This window comes from Megachile rotundata, chromosome 13 (assembly GCF_050947335.1).
Source record: "Megachile rotundata isolate GNS110a chromosome 13, iyMegRotu1, whole genome shotgun sequence".
NCBI classification, from domain to species: domain Eukaryota; kingdom Metazoa; phylum Arthropoda; class Insecta; order Hymenoptera; family Megachilidae; genus Megachile; species Megachile rotundata.
The window spans coordinates 14378884-14393600 of NC_134995.1; the positions used below are offsets into that span (position 1 = coordinate 14378884).

At 36.4% G+C, this 14717-nt stretch overlaps 5 protein-coding genes across 10 annotated transcripts; 2 read left to right on the plus strand and 3 right to left on the minus strand.

The window, feature by feature from the left end:
* Nucleotides 1–89: 89 nt before the first annotated feature.
* On the minus strand, nucleotides 90–5335 carry TAF1B (TATA box-binding protein-associated factor RNA polymerase I subunit B). 3 transcript variants are annotated; one of them, XM_076539353.1, is made up of 10 exons: nucleotides 5197–5335; nucleotides 4764–4854; nucleotides 4483–4687; nucleotides 4280–4418; nucleotides 4070–4206; nucleotides 3788–4003; nucleotides 3480–3709; nucleotides 3211–3403; nucleotides 1329–1769; nucleotides 90–1253 (listed from the first exon to the last, which is right to left on the minus strand). In XM_076539353.1, the coding sequence occupies exons 3-10, from the start codon at nucleotides 4587–4589 to the stop codon at nucleotides 155–157; spliced, it is 2562 nt and encodes an 853-aa protein (XP_076395468.1). In that variant the 5' UTR covers nucleotides 4590–4687; nucleotides 4764–4854; nucleotides 5197–5335; the 3' UTR covers nucleotides 90–154. The 3 variants fall into 3 exon arrangements, with proteins under 3 accessions (XP_076395468.1, XP_012143912.2, XP_012143914.2); XM_012288522.2 differs by lacking the exon at nucleotides 5197–5335 and adding an exon at nucleotides 4915–5163; XM_012288524.2 differs by lacking the exons at nucleotides 3211–3403; nucleotides 3480–3709; nucleotides 5197–5335 and adding an exon at nucleotides 4915–5165.
* LOC105662873 (putative isoaspartyl peptidase/L-asparaginase CG7860) lies at nucleotides 2195–3202 on the minus strand. Its single transcript, XM_012288521.2, has 2 exons — nucleotides 2779–3202; nucleotides 2195–2703 (listed from the first exon to the last, which is right to left on the minus strand). The coding sequence occupies exons 1-2, from the start codon at nucleotides 3080–3082 to the stop codon at nucleotides 2330–2332; spliced, it is 678 nt and encodes a 225-aa protein (XP_012143911.2). The 5' UTR covers nucleotides 3083–3202; the 3' UTR covers nucleotides 2195–2329.
* A 273-nt stretch (nucleotides 5336–5608) lies between the features above and the next one.
* On the plus strand, nucleotides 5609–11312 carry LOC105662871 (uncharacterized). Its single transcript, XM_012288519.2, has 3 exons — nucleotides 5609–9880; nucleotides 9952–10126; nucleotides 10369–11312. Exons 1-3 carry the CDS (start codon nucleotides 5609–5611, stop codon nucleotides 10590–10592), a joined length of 4671 nt encoding a protein of 1556 aa, XP_012143909.2. The 3' UTR covers nucleotides 10593–11312.
* LOC105662875 (uncharacterized) lies at nucleotides 7304–14686 on the minus strand. Its single transcript, XM_012288533.2, has 5 exons — nucleotides 14549–14686; nucleotides 14413–14488; nucleotides 14115–14354; nucleotides 13882–14009; nucleotides 7304–13825 (listed from the first exon to the last, which is right to left on the minus strand). Exons 1-5 carry the CDS (start codon nucleotides 14571–14573, stop codon nucleotides 13557–13559), a joined length of 738 nt encoding a protein of 245 aa, XP_012143923.2. The 5' UTR covers nucleotides 14574–14686; the 3' UTR covers nucleotides 7304–13556.
* LOC105662876 (luciferin sulfotransferase) lies at nucleotides 11460–13574 on the plus strand. Of its 4 annotated transcripts, none has more exons than XM_012288537.2 (6): nucleotides 11460–12012; nucleotides 12279–12475; nucleotides 12554–12650; nucleotides 12720–13018; nucleotides 13080–13174; nucleotides 13239–13574. In XM_012288537.2, the coding sequence occupies exons 2-6, from the start codon at nucleotides 12283–12285 to the stop codon at nucleotides 13530–13532; spliced, it is 978 nt and encodes a 325-aa protein (XP_012143927.2). In that variant the 5' UTR covers nucleotides 11460–12012; nucleotides 12279–12282; the 3' UTR covers nucleotides 13533–13574. The 4 variants fall into 4 exon arrangements, with proteins under 4 accessions (XP_012143927.2, XP_012143925.2, XP_012143926.2 ...); XM_012288535.2 differs by lacking the exon at nucleotides 11460–12012 and adding an exon at nucleotides 12037–12215; XM_012288536.2 differs by lacking the exon at nucleotides 11460–12012 and adding an exon at nucleotides 12037–12208.
* Nucleotides 14687–14717: the final 31 nt, after the last annotated feature.

The window sequence follows — 14717 nt, forward strand, 5'->3', positions numbered from 1 at the left end:
ACTTTGTGTGATATAATGCGGTATGATACGATGCGCGACAATTCAACGAATAATGTAATATGTTGATATTACTAGAAAATAATAAAGAATTATTCGATATAAAAAATGTTTATTACGTTACAATACATAATCGAGAATTATCAAACAACTGTTTTTACCATTTACTTAAAATTAAATTCAATTGATTTTTAGAAATTGGTTCGCTATATTGAACATTTTCAGAGTTACAAGATTTTAATACGTGCGTATGATATGCTTCTATCAGACACACTTCTTCGTAAAGATCTTCCGTCGACATTTCTACAGTAAGGGCACATTCATTTAATAACCAACGAAATGTTCTTGGCAGTGCTCTTTCAAATACTGCAAAGTTCTTTGGTTTGACGCGACTGAAAATACAATGATACATCCAGTATTCTTTAAAAGGTCTGAAAAATCGTTCCACATTAGTATTGTTTTCCTTGCTTGTAACTAATGTTGAGACATCAGTATTTCCATAAGACGTTGAGATATCATTTGCATCGTACGAATCAGGTACATTCGAAAAAACAGTTTCAACTTTTGTAATGGCATCGATGTCATCAAAATTTGAATGTCTCTCATCAGTCGTGTTTAATTGGGCACTATTACCTAAACCTACATGCTCGCCACTTTTGTTAACTTTTTCAATACTGTCTTTAATAAACTGCCCCTTAGTATTTCGGGCCATTTTGGACTTTTGTTTCCTAAAATGTGCCATTGTCGTCGTATCTAAATTATTTACAGAATCTTTTTCCGCAAGCGACAATTGTAAATTATATTTATCACAGAATGCGGTTTTTAGTAACATATTTTCTTGTCTTGGCGTGTTTTCTTCTTCGTTTTTATCTTCGGAATCGTTACTAGTAGGAATTGCTAATTTGCCATTTGGTAATGTTTCCATAAATATAAAATCATTTTTCACATCAATATCGTTAAAATGTTTCATCGTACTTTTGCTCTTGTCATAATACTGATGTTTAGCGACATCAAATTTCATTTTACATGGCAATTTAGCATGTAAGTAGTCGTTTAGACTTTCATTGGCATTTAGATTTTCGTATTCGTTCACGCGTTTAGACTTTGAATCATCCTGTATGTCAACGAGTTGTTGCAATTCTTTTATACTTGGCATTTTGGGTTGTTCAAACGGAGGAACATATTTCTCCAGGAAATGTAAATTGGAATCAACAACTTCTAATCTAACGTTGTACTGGTCTGCCAGTTCTATGAGCCTAGAAATAAAATAAATATATTTTAATTCATATATCAAGAACCTATCTATAATTAAATGATTGATGACAACGTACAAATTAGGCTTTGTCGTGTATCCAACTTTTGCAAGGAAAAAGTCACTTCGTGCTATATTAGGAATATCGTAATACGGATGATCCAGCAACTGTTGAAAGTACGAATGAAGTGGTGTTAAAGATGGTGGAAATATTTCTATTGTTTTGGGCGACAAATCATTAATACTTAAGTTAGTTATATGTTTTGTCATGGCACTAATAAGATCATCGGGTAAAAAATGTTTGGAATTTTTTGCATCTGGTTCTTTTTTATCCGTTTTAGAGGATATATGCTCTAAAAATTTTACATACGAATCGTTAATTCCAACTGACTCCAGGCTATATTTCATTTTGGTTGGAAAATGTGCGTGCGCTAAAATCGTTTTCCTACATTCAATGTATCTCTGCCACTCATTAAAGCTGAATAGTTTGTCATTGAACGAATTTTGATTAGAAGCAGCGCTGAAATAAAAATGATTTATTTAAAAAGATATTTGAAAAAAGGTAATATAATTAGTGTAATGGACGAAGATGTAGCATCATAAATACAATTATATATGGACATTTGCATTCACAATCTTTCTCGTTAGAACTTTTATACGTTTCGTTTTTTTCTTCGTGTAATCTTGCTCCGTATGTAATCGAATCATTTAAAATTACAGCATATGGCATTTTTTCAGAAGTAAAATATGTTGCCCAACTCCCGTTTGACTGAAGCGTTATTCCACCACCGACTTTATCAAATTTTTTTAACATACAAGTAAAATGTTTTTGGAGGACCTCCTCCGGTGAACCTCTGTCTTCGATGTCCTCTACGATCTCACGCGCTAATCCTAATTTTATTATAGACTCCCCATGACCGGTTAAAGAACAACCAACATTTTTAGTAGCGTATGTACCACAACCCAATATAGGGGAATCTCCTACTCTTCCAACTAACTTTCTATTTAAACCACCTGTTGTAGTCCCAGCAGCAATACTATATCCATCATATGCAACACAACCGACAGTACCGAAATTATCTATAACATATAACTGGGTAAATGCAGAGAATTCCAATTTTTAAATATATTTCTATTATCATAGACTAATTTACTCGTGTATGTATCAGCATTTAGTAAGAACTGATCGGTGATATCTAATTCGAATTTTCCTGTTTCTGTTGATTCGAAAGCTAAGCGTGCACTTGGTGCTACCATATTTCCTTCTGATATCCAATTCATGTCCGCGTGCTTTGCTAAATGTTTGGCACCATCGCCGACAAAAATAGAATTCGGAAAATAGTTCATAACATATTTTGCGAGCATTATGGGATGTTCTATATCTGAAACTGCTGCTACAGATCCGCATTTAAACGTTAAACCATCCATTATACTTGCATCCATTTGTACCTTCCCTATGTTGAAGATAGTAATAGGTATGCAATAGTATAATTTAGTTGAAGCCTATTAAAATGCTATTATAGAAATACCTAATTCATTTAACACAGATCCATAACTACAATTAAAGAATTCGTCGCATTCTAACCACCACAACGCTGTTTCTACTGCATCCACCGAGTTCTCACCGTTTAATAACATTTTATATCCATTAATGGCAGCTTTTTTGCAAGCTGTCATTTTTTCTATAACTATAGAATCGCTAAAATCTCCTGCACCCCCGTGTACAATTATACATGGACTATTAGATTCATAACATTTGCATTCTCTTTCTCCAATTCTCTTTCGCGTGTTATTTGATAAATTGGAATATGCTGTAATATTTTCATACTGCATTTTTGTTCTAAATGAAATAACTATCAAAGAATATCACCCACTACTGAATAGAAATTATTAACTCTAAACATATAATTTTGAGGTTCAAAACATAAAACAACATATAGATATTCATTTTTTTAACATACCTATTGATCTTTTCTGCAATTCTGCTAATTTGATATTCAGTTATACCATCTAAGGCAAACAAGGTTTTTAATACTACAATAATAAATGCTATTGCACGGCCTTCATAGTTCGGAATATATGACTTTTTGGAATTAAATATCATTTTAGGTGGTGCTAAAGCTATTAATCTTTCTGTGTATAGCTGAATGCCTCCTAAAAAAAGTTACACCTGTAAAATTGCATTAACAAAAGTATCTATAAATTTATTACACAAAAATTATTCACATACTTGGTAATGCTAATTCCTGACAATATCGATTAACTAAAGGTAAAAAATCTGGGCAAGTTAAATTCCACACATCAAGAAATTTTGCCATAGTTGCAATAGTTCGTCTCATACCTTTATGCGTAATTTCGACGGTTTGTGACAAAAAATGTTTTTCAATTTTAGTTGAATTTACTTCTGGTGGTAATAAATGATCTAATTTATAGTAAGATAAATGACCTTCTCTCCCATATCTATTGGATATTTTTGTATTTAAAATTCCAGTATGTAGTCAATAATAATACGTACACAAAGAAACATGTAATGCGTACCTTAGCATATCTCCCAGTTGTATGGGCTGATGATGAACTCTTAGAGCCAGATATATAATTGCCCATAATTTCATTGGAGTAATTATATGTGGTCCCACTTTATATTGAGTACTTATGTGTGATGCTTTATATTTAGATCTTTTATACTTAGGTATATTTTTAGATAATCTTTTAATCTTTTTAGCTTCCTTTTGAGCATGAGAACTGAACCTCACTCTATAATGTGATATAAAATATATTAGAATATAGAAATTTGCATGCATAAAAAGATCAAATACATACCTCGCACCATTATCTGATGACTTAATAGAACCAGTTTGATCACTGTACATACTTTGACTAACTGTATTTGTATCATCCATTTCAGAACTAGCTTGAGACTGAAGATATCTATCATAATCTGCAGCTACCAAAAGTTTCTGGGAAAAATTATTTTATACATTGTACAAATCACAAATTGCACTATGAAATAAACATTATAGAAATAATTACCTTATTTCTACTTAATTCTTTAGCAGAACTACCTTCGCTCTGAAAACCTGATATAGAAGTATTTGTACTACTTCCACTTCTTCTACGCCTTTTAGACCTTTTTTGTGTTTTGACTTTACCATAAATAATTGCAGCATCCCTGAAATGATCAAAATTTGATTACATTTACATTTAAGTAAAATGATGTTTTATTTTAAATATACCTTCTGTTATATCTTCTGGCCAATTTTGGAATACTTTTATGTTTTGTCGAAATAAATGCAACCTCTAGTTTTCCTAAATATGTTGCCCATAATTGTAATATTGTCATTTTTATATCAGGTGTAACTCCAAGTTCTATAAGTTCATTTGTTAATCCAATGAGTACAAAATTATACACTTCCCATGAGGTCCATCCCAATTCTTCTCCTAATGATCAAAGCCACAATTTTATATTTAAAAACTGGAATCGTTGTCAATATGATATCTGAATATAAAATTAAACCTGATGCATCAGATTTTAATTGTCTAATTCTCGTTCTTCGTAACCTTGTTGTATTATCTACACGCAATTCAAAGACCTCTTCACGAATATTCTGTAAAAGTAACATAATTAATAAATAATCTTTTTTGAAATGTAATTCAAAAAACAGTACCTCGTTTTGAGTTTGACATGTTTGACAGAAAAAATAACCAGCTTCTTTATAAAAATCGGTGCTTTTACAAACTTTGCACGTGTACATTTTATTTACAAACTTATTAAATCCAAAATTGTACTTTATTACATACTGAGGTTATACAACGCATGTACTCGCTGTAAATTTGAAATTCTAGTAGTGTTTGAAGTTTCTATTTTATACATGTGGTTGTATTCGAACATGAACTACAATTGGTGCAACGCGGCCGAATGATGCATCGGCGATTCAAGCAAAACGTACCCTTTGGCGTGCGTGTAGCGTATAGCGTTCACAGCTAATTTACGGTTGAGCTTTTGAAGAAATGTAAACAATTGGAGCTTTTATTTAAAAAGTGTATAAACAATTAAATGCTATATGAAACATACACGGTGTGGCAAATATTCAATTGATCTATTGTGAGATGGTGTAATCATTAAATTGTATACTGAAAATTTATTTCGTTAATGGAACTATATAGGTCGATACAGCATTCGATTGTAACAGCGTCCTAACCTTTTTCTCGTATCAGACTCCTTGAAGAAGTTTTGTATTTTGAAATAGGAAAGCTTGGTTAGATTCTGTAATGTTTATGAATAATTTTCTTCAAGGAACAAGTTTATCGTGGAAATATGACAATGCACGGAAGATGACAAAACGCGTATAGTTCGCGATTATGGAGTATGACTCTGCGTCGAGTTGTGAAGGCCGTCTGAGAGATTTTGAAGTATCAGATGATCTGTCGCGTTTAGGAATATCACAAAAACCTGAACATTCTGCTTGTAACGCAAATTCCACACCATGGCACTCTCTACAAGTCGTGGCACCACAGCCAAAGTTAAAAGTGGGGTCAACAAACAAAAGTCTTTCTTCGCAAGTAATGGAGTATTACCACAAATATTCTCAAAATGCAAATTTAGATCAGTACTTTTCATTGCCTACAACCAGTGCATCACCGGAAGCTATTAAATATTATTATAGTATATACAAAGTGAATCCCAAGTTAGATCACAGACAAGATTGTATCGGAGAAGAATATAATTTAAGATCTTGCGTGCCCAGAGAAAGGAGAAGATGGGTAAGACCACCTCTTATTGGTCAGTCTTCGAATACAGAATCATCATCCAGGTATGTTCAGCCATTGTCCAACCCAGAGTCTCCATCGCCTGATTTAAAACACATTACACCAGAAACAATTTTAGAAGAGAAACACGGAAGTCCAGAGATATTAACAGAAGTTACAGAAAGAAAGATATCTTCTCCAACTTCTAGCATTGCTTCTCACAAGCCGCTTGAATGGGACAGCGGTGCAGATGTTGGATACTTCAATATATTACCTGCTAGTAAACAAAGTGACAAAAAATTAAGTACAATTGAACGTATGGCTTTAGCTAGAGGTTGTTCTGCTGCCTTGAGATTGGATCCTGAAGGTACTACAGAGTCAGGAATTTCTGGAAAAGTAGCCGGAAGTCAGAAAAGTACCAAAGTTTCCATGACTCCTGATGCTAATTCTACTCCCTTACTGGGCAATGCTTCAGGATCAGAAAGCGAAATCGAAATCACTCCAATCGTGAAAAATCATTTGCCAGGTATAATAGCAGGAAATTGTATAAAATCCAATGAAAGATCTCTTTCCAAGGATCTCAAACAGCATGATGTGCAATCCTCGAAAAGGGAGCACATTCATGACACGCCTAAATCGACGTTTGCATTTAAAGTACCTTGCACGAAGTATGCAACCGAGGTGAGAAAAGTAACAAACAAGCAAACCACGTGTAAAGAGAATATAAATCCACTCGCGTTGCCTTTGAAAAAAAGTACATCAATGAACACGTTAAATGTACCAGCTACAAAATCAATCCTAAAAAGAAGTCAAAGCGAGTTAAACTTGTACGCTAGAGATAAGAATAGAGCTACGTTGCCGTTAATTTTTAACTCTTCCTCTTCGATCTCTACTATTGTAAATAAACCTTCCACTTGTGATAAAGTTATACAAACGAGTCTGAACACGTACACTCAAGAATCCGTCGGTGTTCAAGTTTCGGTTCTTGAGGAAGAAAAGCCACTGTTGCCAAAGAGAGGAACTAGTTTACAAAAAAGTTTCGTAAAGAATGCACCGAGTAATACGTACAAGGTTTCAAATTCGAGGAAGGAGGAAGCAACGATTGAAATGAGCGAGCAACGACGTCGCGACGAAGTCAAACCACGATCCGCGCGTTCTGAAGTATCAAGGAACGGATCCGCGACGCAAACTCCTCAACTTGACGACACGGAAAATGTAACGGGCAGGGCGAACAGTTTTGAGTATTTTCCAGGTCACATTTACGAGAATGTGTCGAACGGAACCGCTAGCCATGTATCGTCGTCAGAGACCACAAGATCACACTCCACTCTTCCTAACACCAGTTCCAGTATTAACGAAAAACTGTGGGGAGACTCGGACAGCTTGGTGAAAGACCTGGAACGCAGCGTCAGCATCTTGAAGAGTCTGGTCGACGCGAACAAGTGCGACAAGGAAGTAAAGAAAAGACTGATACATCACGTGGTAAAAAGACTAATAACAGCCAAATATACGGACGATAAGATTGAACACAATTTAGAGGACAACGTTCCGTGGAACCCGGACGATGCTAGGCAGAAAGTTTACGGAGCAGAAATATTTCAAGCTTTAACAAAGAAACACAACACCAGTGATTCTTCAGTCGATTGGAATCCACAGAAAGGAATGGCGAGGGACAAATCTGCGAGAAACGGGAGGAGCATCACGAAAGACGTTACTTTGGATAGCAGTAGCGACAAAATGGACAAAAATACGGATAGGACGGAGACCGATGGACGAAAAGCGAGAATGGGTCTCAGGCTGGATGACTGTCGTCGAAGCAACAACACTACCACTGACCCCGACAAAAGCGAAAGCTCCGATTGCTTTTTTCCCCAGAGAGCTCGCAAGGGTAACAAGGTACAGGACATATTCTGCGTGAAGGAGAGGTGCAAATTATCGCAAGGAGACTCGTCAACGACCAACACTACACCACCCGATCACAATAGAATGCTCTTGGATGCGGTAGTTAATAATAGGAAAGCAAGTGTTCGCTTGAGTAACAACACGGAGGAGCAAGTGGACTGGAGGTTGCTCACCACCTTTTCTGAAAGACAATTCGAGCTGAAGAAGTGCAGCAATTCTGACTCCGGGGATTCGAAATTAGTTAGTTACGCCGAAATGGAGAAAAGAAATCAACTACTTTGGATTACAAACGAGATCAGCCACTTATGCAATTTGAAGAAACTGTTGGAGGAGCCGCGGAGACTAGACAGACCACGAACATCTCCAAAGAAATCCAGATGTGGGAACTTTCGGACGAAACCTGTAGGGTCTCTGCCTCACATGCACGGACTGTCCAAAGTAAACGATTATTCTCAGAGGAACGGATCAGATGCTCGAGCTAATTCCGTGGAAGACCCTTGGTCGTCTCATTGTAATCTGGCAGCATGTCAGCCTACCAGCAGGTCTAACAGCATCATTCAGCGTGTCAAGAAACGCAATAGTTGCGCGCAAACAGCGACCAACGTCACGGTTGCGCACTCTAAGACTGGCGGCGAGATCGTATCCGCATCCAGCATACACAACTCTACGATGAAACTGATCAGTACCGGGGTGCAAACGGTTCCACAAGAATCTTCTTCCACTGCCCCTACTTTGATACAGTCGGAAATCGTTCATTACATAAAGTGTCCTGCGCACGATGCTATGCAGTCCACTCAGTGCTTGAAGCATCAAGCCATTCAAAATATACTCACCACTTGTGTGCATTGTTTGCAGGAACAGAAGGATCAGTCGAACAAAGTTCAAAAAGTGTATCCCAGCGTGATGAACTTGCAGGAAGAAGGTCCTTGCGTTGCCTCTCAAACGTCCTCGGATCAGGCGAACAGCATCGGTTCTTTAGACATGATCGTGCAGCAGCATTGCGCCGACAAAGAGGTTCAGACCAATTCTTCCAAGCAAAAGGATGCGAAAAATCAAATAAATGCGTCGAGGTCGAAGTCCTGTGATTGCAAACGCGAGATTAAGCGGCAGTTGTCCAAGGAATGTCGATCATGTTCTACACAAGTAACGATGGAAGCTAGCAGCGTTCTCTCTAAGTGCTCGGATTGTCAGAAAAAGGCATCCTGCGTTCGTGAAAGGGAGGACATAAACACGAAAGAGTGTAATTGCACCGCTGCTTGCGAGTGCGAGAATACTCTGTCCAAAAAGGGATGGAGAAACGGTACAAAGTATTATCAGGATAGCAACGACTATGTTTCGAGTTCTAATCAAAATAATTGTACAAAATTATGCGAATGTTCGAACGACTGTTCTTGCGAAAACAGTTGTAAAGCGCACTACCATTTAAATGGTTGCCATTTGAATGGAAAGACTCAGAGTTCGAATGGAACTTGCCATTGTGGACACTGGTCAGAAGCGGAGAATCGTTTGATCCACACGCGACCTTATTGCTCGACTAATGGACCAACAGAGTCTTCTCAATATAAAGTACAAAAGAGTAGCTTGAAATGCAACTGCGAGAAGGATTGCCTTTGTAACGGTAGAGGAAAGAATAGCGAAGACACGTTGCGTAATAGAATCTGCACTAATGGTAGATTAAGCTACGTGGCCGAAGAAAGTAATCAAAACAGTGATTCTGATAGGAACTATAAACAGTGTCGTCATTGTGGCGCGGCTTATCAGAGCGTCCAAAAATGTAATTGTAATCAAACGTATCCAAAAGCGGTAGCGTACGAATTATCATTCTCTAAAGATAACGACCGGAAAAACGATAATCTGGCGGTGTTACAAAAAGTGCCATTACCGAGTCGTACCATAAACGGGACTAAAATCGATGGCTGTGTCTGTAATATGATTAAAAAGAGTAGCTCGAGTAAAAATGCGACTCAAAAGAATACTTTGCAGGTATACACATTGAACTTGATACGGTTAATGGTAATGATACGAGTAATTTTGGGTTCGTTTAATCATTTCAGGATTACTTGTCCAAGAATAAAGCTGATTTTGTGAGCAATGCAGAAACACGGAGACAATATATGTCGGAGATATCTCATCTACGACAACTGCGCAAGGAGAAACGTATACAATTATTGGCTATGGCTACTACGTCAAACGTTACGAAACCATTAAAAGCTTGTACCAAACCGACAGGTAAAAATTGATCACTACAGATAAGAATCATGGATTTCGCTGACGATCGAAATGATAAGATGTAGGAAACTGCCGCGGATAAACATTATATCCTACTTGAAATTTGAACCACATGATATTGCCTATAATTAATGATGATGAGCTACATAAACATAAGATCAGAATGACTTATCATTTTATTCGTCAGCGAAGTTGTAGCGTGTTATTTTCCATTTACATTACTTTTTAAATTTGTAATATAGTTTGTTCTCAGAGAAAGATGAGCGACGAAGAAATAAGGGAAAGACTACGGAAAAGATATCTTCGTTTAAATGAAGTGCGACAAAAGAAACGGCAACAGGAGAAGCAAGAAGAGGCGCGACGTAACAAGCTCATGGCTAAAATCTTTTGTAAGAAGTTGCAGCAAAAAGTATTGAGGGGCCAAGTAGATCTTTCACAAAGCGTTAGCGTTATATCGAACATATAATGTTAAGAAGGACAGTAGAGGAGCGTACAAAATATTTCACCTTTCGATTTGGAAGGGCTATTAAATTGAAAGATTTTGTTTAGAATCACTTTCTTGAGTCTTACTTTTCTTTACATTATCGCATAATATATATATACATATCGTATTCGTGTTTATGTTTTAATTTAAAATGCGTTTGAAACACTATAGCTGCGTTTGTTGATGCTCGTGTATGACGCGAATCAAAACTTAAATGATCTATGAATAACAATTTGTTATATGTAAGAATTGAAGTATTATAACGTGTTGATCTATAAATTCGTGCCTAATAATTTATGGTATTTATACCGAACTTGATGAAACCTTGTCTTGCCAAGATATTTTCATATATTAAAGATACGTTTGGACCACGGCGCACGTTGCATTAGATCTGGTATAGTGTTACAATAGTAATAACTGATTTTCGTGGAAAAACGATTAGAGGTTTCACGACGTTCGAGGTTTCGCATTTTACTGGTAAAATGTTATTAAAAGGAAAACCTTCGAGTGCTGTGGAAACGTTCGTAGAAAACTGAAATGCTTTAAGACGATGAAAGTAGTTATTAGTACCTGAATCACAGTACACAACCCTTTGTTACTCATAAGACTTAGATGATATATATAGTCCCCTAAATTTTTCTAATATTTTACCTTTTTGTATGACGATTATACTCATTTGGTTAATAAAAATATAACACATAAGAGCCGCCTTTTTTGTACTTTTATCTTCATGCAATAACAATAAGTCTGCTCAGAGTTTGTCTATTCGAGATACTTTGCTCAAGACATTCACACTGTAAAAACGTTAGAAACTTTTTACATTACACGTGTGTACCGAGACTGATTTCACTCTTGAACATTATATTTTTTATCGCTCATTTACCGTCCTTGGTTGTTGAACGAAAATAATACAGTACAAAATATTTATTAAAAACCAAGTTTCTTGATTCTCGCATTACGTCATAATTACCCAATTTTCCTGAACAAATATATTTCCTTGAAAAAGTCATCAATTGTCTCGGAAATTCAATTAACCGACTAGAGGAGAAAATGAATAGACTGCAACCTTGTTCCAGTAAAACCAACGCTGAACAAAAACTTAACAATTTTAGCTCCATTTGTTACACGCTCTATATAAGAGCATCAACAGAATTCAAAGCAGTCGGTTTTCTCTGGAAACTGGGAACGAGTCTCGTTCGACATACATCAACGCTAAATTATAAATTATTTCTCAAGTTGGCTGTTTAAAGCTTGGCTCGAATGCGGTGTTCATTCGTCTGTACAAAATCGGTTCTTGCATCTTTGATCAACGATCATTACAAATAAAACTTGTTTTACAGCATTATTTTTATGTTATTGATGGAAAATTAATCCAGGGCGTGTTTGTGTTGAAAAGTACAAGGTAATTCCTGACAGTTTGATAAGGACTTGCAATGGACTCCCCACCACTAATCACAATTTGATGCCCCGTATCGAGATCAATTAGTTTCCGATATCAACGACGTACGAGTGGAAAATATCATATTCAACACAAGACTGGCGAAACGCAATAACATATTATAAATACCCCAGTTTTATCAAGTTATATTCTTTCAGACGTAATTTGTTAGTTGTCTTTTACAATATTAAATACGTTAACAGTTTATTGCAACAGTTAATTTATTTTAGAAAAATGGCTTCAACAGTTGATTCGAAAAGTGAGTTAAACCGGCTTTTGCACGAAACATTTACCTCTCCAGTGCGTAAGGGATACATCACTGTGCAAGGGTTCTGCTTACCCAAAAGATACCAAAAGTTTGCACAAGCGATCGAGGATTTCGAAGTGAAAGATGACGACGTTTGGGTTTGCAGTTTCCCTAAAACCGGTATACCATTTTATATATTTCGAAGAAACTAGAAGTGCATAAACAATGTTTAATTTAAACAATGTTTAATACTGTCAGGAACTACGTGGACCCAGGAAATGATATGGTGCATCGCAAACAATGCGGATTTTGAAAAGGCAAAAGTTCCCCTGAAGATAAGATTTCCATTTCTCGAGTAAGTCGACAAACCAATATATTTTTCTACAAGTCTATCATGTATAAACGAATATTACGTTTTGGCTAGGTTCTCTGCGCTATTTGATTTTGCCGCAGTACCTGCTCATCCGGAAATGAATAATGATTTGACGATCACGGACAGCGTGACCTACACGAAGAATCAAACCAGTCCAAGATTTATCAAGACTCATTTACCTTTTCGTTTATTACCACGACAGATTCGAACGGGCGAAAAGAAACCAAAGATCATCTACGTTTGCAGAAATCCCAAAGACACTTGCATTTCTTACTATTATCACTGTAAACTAGTAGAGGATTATCGTGGCGATTTCAACACCTTCTGTCGCCTTTTCTTGGGTGACACATGTACGTATAATTGTAATAGAAGTAACAATCAATTTTGTTCTATTTAAATGCTTTATCACAGTGGGCTACGCTCCATATTGGGATAATCTTGTCGAGTTTTGGCATAAAAGGAACGAGCCTAACATACTATTCTTGAAGTACGAGGACATGAAAGCTGTAAGTAACGAATTTTAATTAGAAAATAGTAATGCAGAAGTCTGATGGGATGTTTCAAATTTAGGATTTATCTGCGGTGATCAAGAAATCAGCAGCGTTTTTGAACAAATCCGTGTCCGATGATCAAATGAAGTTGTTGCTGGATCATCTAAGTTTTGCCAGCATGAAAGCCAATCCGGCTGTAAACTATGAGCACGTAGTTGAAGATATTAAGAAGCGCCGAGAGGTTGTCGGAAATGATAAATTCATACGGAGTGGTAAAGTTGGTCAATGGAAGGAAGAAATGCCTGAAAATATTATACAGCAGTTCGATAAGATGACAAAGGAAAAATTATCTGTACACAACCTCTTCTTCTAAACTAAAAAATGTCATAATAAACAGTTATTTGTTAAATCTTAACTTTGTTGTCTTTGGTTCCAAGCATCGAAGAATATTAGGCATGCTAGTTTTACACAATTCACCGATCGAAGCTTTCGTCAAAGGCGTAACTACACTCGTGTCGCTTCCTCTTTCGATTAGAACGATCGCAGCGTCTCTTTTCCTCCATATAATCGCTATCTGAAGAGCAGTCAAATTCATGTTGTCTCGTGCATTCATTTCAGCACCATGATCCAACAAAAGAGAAAGAATACTCAAATTCGAAAGGTATACTGAAATAGTAAGTCTTTAGAGATTGCATAAACTCCTTTTTCTAAATTTCATTTACCTGACACCATGAGCGGTGTACGTCCTTGGTAATCTTGCTGATTTATAAAAGCACCATTTTCTAGAAGAAACAGCACATTTTTTAATCGCTCTCCTACAATCGCGTACTGAAGGCAAGTCCAGCCTCTTCTATAAATATTTAAGTCGTTTCGTAAAAAATACGGTAAAACATTGTAAAGTTTATATTTCCCAAGAGCAAAAAACATTTTCTACTCATTCTTCTTCGTTTCTTACATATCCACTTGCTGTAGATCTGCTCCTTTTTTTAAAAGAATTTCCAATATTTCCGGTTTCCTCGAAACGAGAGATGCATACATGAGAGCCGTTCTTCCACAAGGCTGAGTAACGGTATTGTTTAAATTCGTCGAAATTTTATCCAATAAAATTGACAAGATTTGAGGATCGCCGCGATCGATGGTCGATGTTAGAGGCGTTTTTAAATTTGGTGTCGGATAATGCAAATCGATTGAAGGACTACAATAATTGCATATCAATATTGAGAAATGAAATTATACATTCAGCTTATACCTACTTGTCTGTCAAAAAGTCTTTAATTTGTTTGATTGTTGCGAATCTAAGAATCCACATAAACCGCTCCTCGATCGATCCTGAGGAGAAACATTTCACCATTGCGAATAGCTGATAATTATTCTATAACATTATCTTACCATTTTGCTCGAAATTACATGCCATGTTTAATATACAAAATCAGTTTAACTTGCTTCTGCGCCGGTCTGGAATCGATCAAACATCACATGTTTGTCTTTACTTGAGCTTTTGAGGCTTTGGAACTTTGGGATCTCGGAGTGTTGGAGTTTAAGGTCTTTAGAAACTAAA